This window comes from Daktulosphaira vitifoliae, unplaced genomic scaffold, assembly GCF_025091365.1.
Source record: "Daktulosphaira vitifoliae isolate Bord-2020 unplaced genomic scaffold, ASM2509136v1 Scaffold_4464, whole genome shotgun sequence".
Taxonomy (NCBI): Eukaryota; Metazoa; Arthropoda; class Insecta; order Hemiptera; family Phylloxeridae; genus Daktulosphaira; species Daktulosphaira vitifoliae.
Genome location: NW_026104024.1, coordinates 1 through 913, shown reverse-complemented (window position 1 = coordinate 913; position 913 = coordinate 1). Strand labels below are relative to the sequence as shown.

The following is a 913-nucleotide window of genomic DNA, read 5'->3' as shown; positions in this document are numbered from 1 at the left end:
TTAAAACTATATTAAAAATATTATTAATATAGTTTTAATTTTACTTAATTAACTAGCCACAAGTGATCAATTTTTATTATACTTCATAATACTTAAGTTTTCAGTATACAAATGCTTAACCTCACAAAAAAAGGAATTAACTTTTTACATGAAAAATTATTTGTAAAAATCTATAATTCATTGTTTAAAAATAAATTACAATATATGATTAATTAATTGTGATCTATATTGTAAGCATTTCTCGTCAACACTAAGTGCGTGTGATTTGTTTTTTAGTTCCTCGTCGATTAAATCGACTTGTCTGTTAAGAGTATTATAAATTTCCCTGAAATAAAATAATATTAACAACACAATTTTAAATTAATGGTTATTATACGGGATACTTAGACTTATTTAATTTATCAGCTAAATTTTGAGTTGTATTATAAAGTTGAAAGATTTCTTTATGCAATTCAACTGTTGGTTTATCTATACATCGTTCTGCTCCTCTTCTGTATAATTTTTCTTCACAACGAGTTTCAGCTATTTTTTTAGAATTAAGTTTGCTATCTAAAGCATATTCTAAATTTTCAATTTCTTTCAAAAACTTGTCTTTGTCTATTTGCATCTATAAATTAAAAAATCTTAACAAAAGCTGACGTAAACATTCTAAAAACTAACATTTAACTTTTGCCATTCTAACTCATTTTTTATTCTTTCAGTTTCATAAATTCTTTTGCGAAGTGAGAATTCAACATTATCGTTTTGAGCTCTTAAATCATTTTTTGTTTTCTCTCGTGGTATGTACATAGTCTCTCTAATTGATTTTGATCCATTTAGTTCATTTTCAATTCTCAATTTTAAATGATTACACAAAGATAGCCATTTTTCGTATGTATTAAAACTAAACATGAAAATTTTTTTAATTATATTA

The 913-nt window shown here is 23.5% G+C and overlaps 1 protein-coding gene across 1 annotated transcript; it reads right to left on the bottom strand.

The window, feature by feature from the left end:
- Positions 1-131: 131 nt before the first annotated feature.
- LOC126910110 (tektin-B1-like) lies at positions 132-907 on the bottom strand. Its single transcript, XM_050692497.1, has 3 exons — positions 661-907; positions 384-607; positions 132-325 (listed from the first exon to the last, which is right to left on the bottom strand). Exons 1-3 carry the CDS (start codon positions 889-891, stop codon positions 196-198), a joined length of 585 nt encoding a protein of 194 aa, XP_050548454.1. The 5' UTR covers positions 892-907; the 3' UTR covers positions 132-195.
- Between the last annotated feature and the right edge of the window lie 6 nt (positions 908-913).

Coding starts and splice junctions, on each gene's coding strand:
- LOC126910110 (XM_050692497.1), bottom strand. CDS start 891: ATGTTTAGTTTTAATACATACGAAAAATGGCTATCTTTGTGTAATCAT. Junction 608..660: donor TAGAATGGCAAAAGTTAAAT/GTTAGTTTTTAG, acceptor TTTAATTTATAG/ATGCAAATAGACAAAGACAA. Junction 326..383: donor GATAAATTAAATAAGTCTAA/GTATCCCGTATA, acceptor ATTTTATTTCAG/GGAAATTTATAATACTCTTA.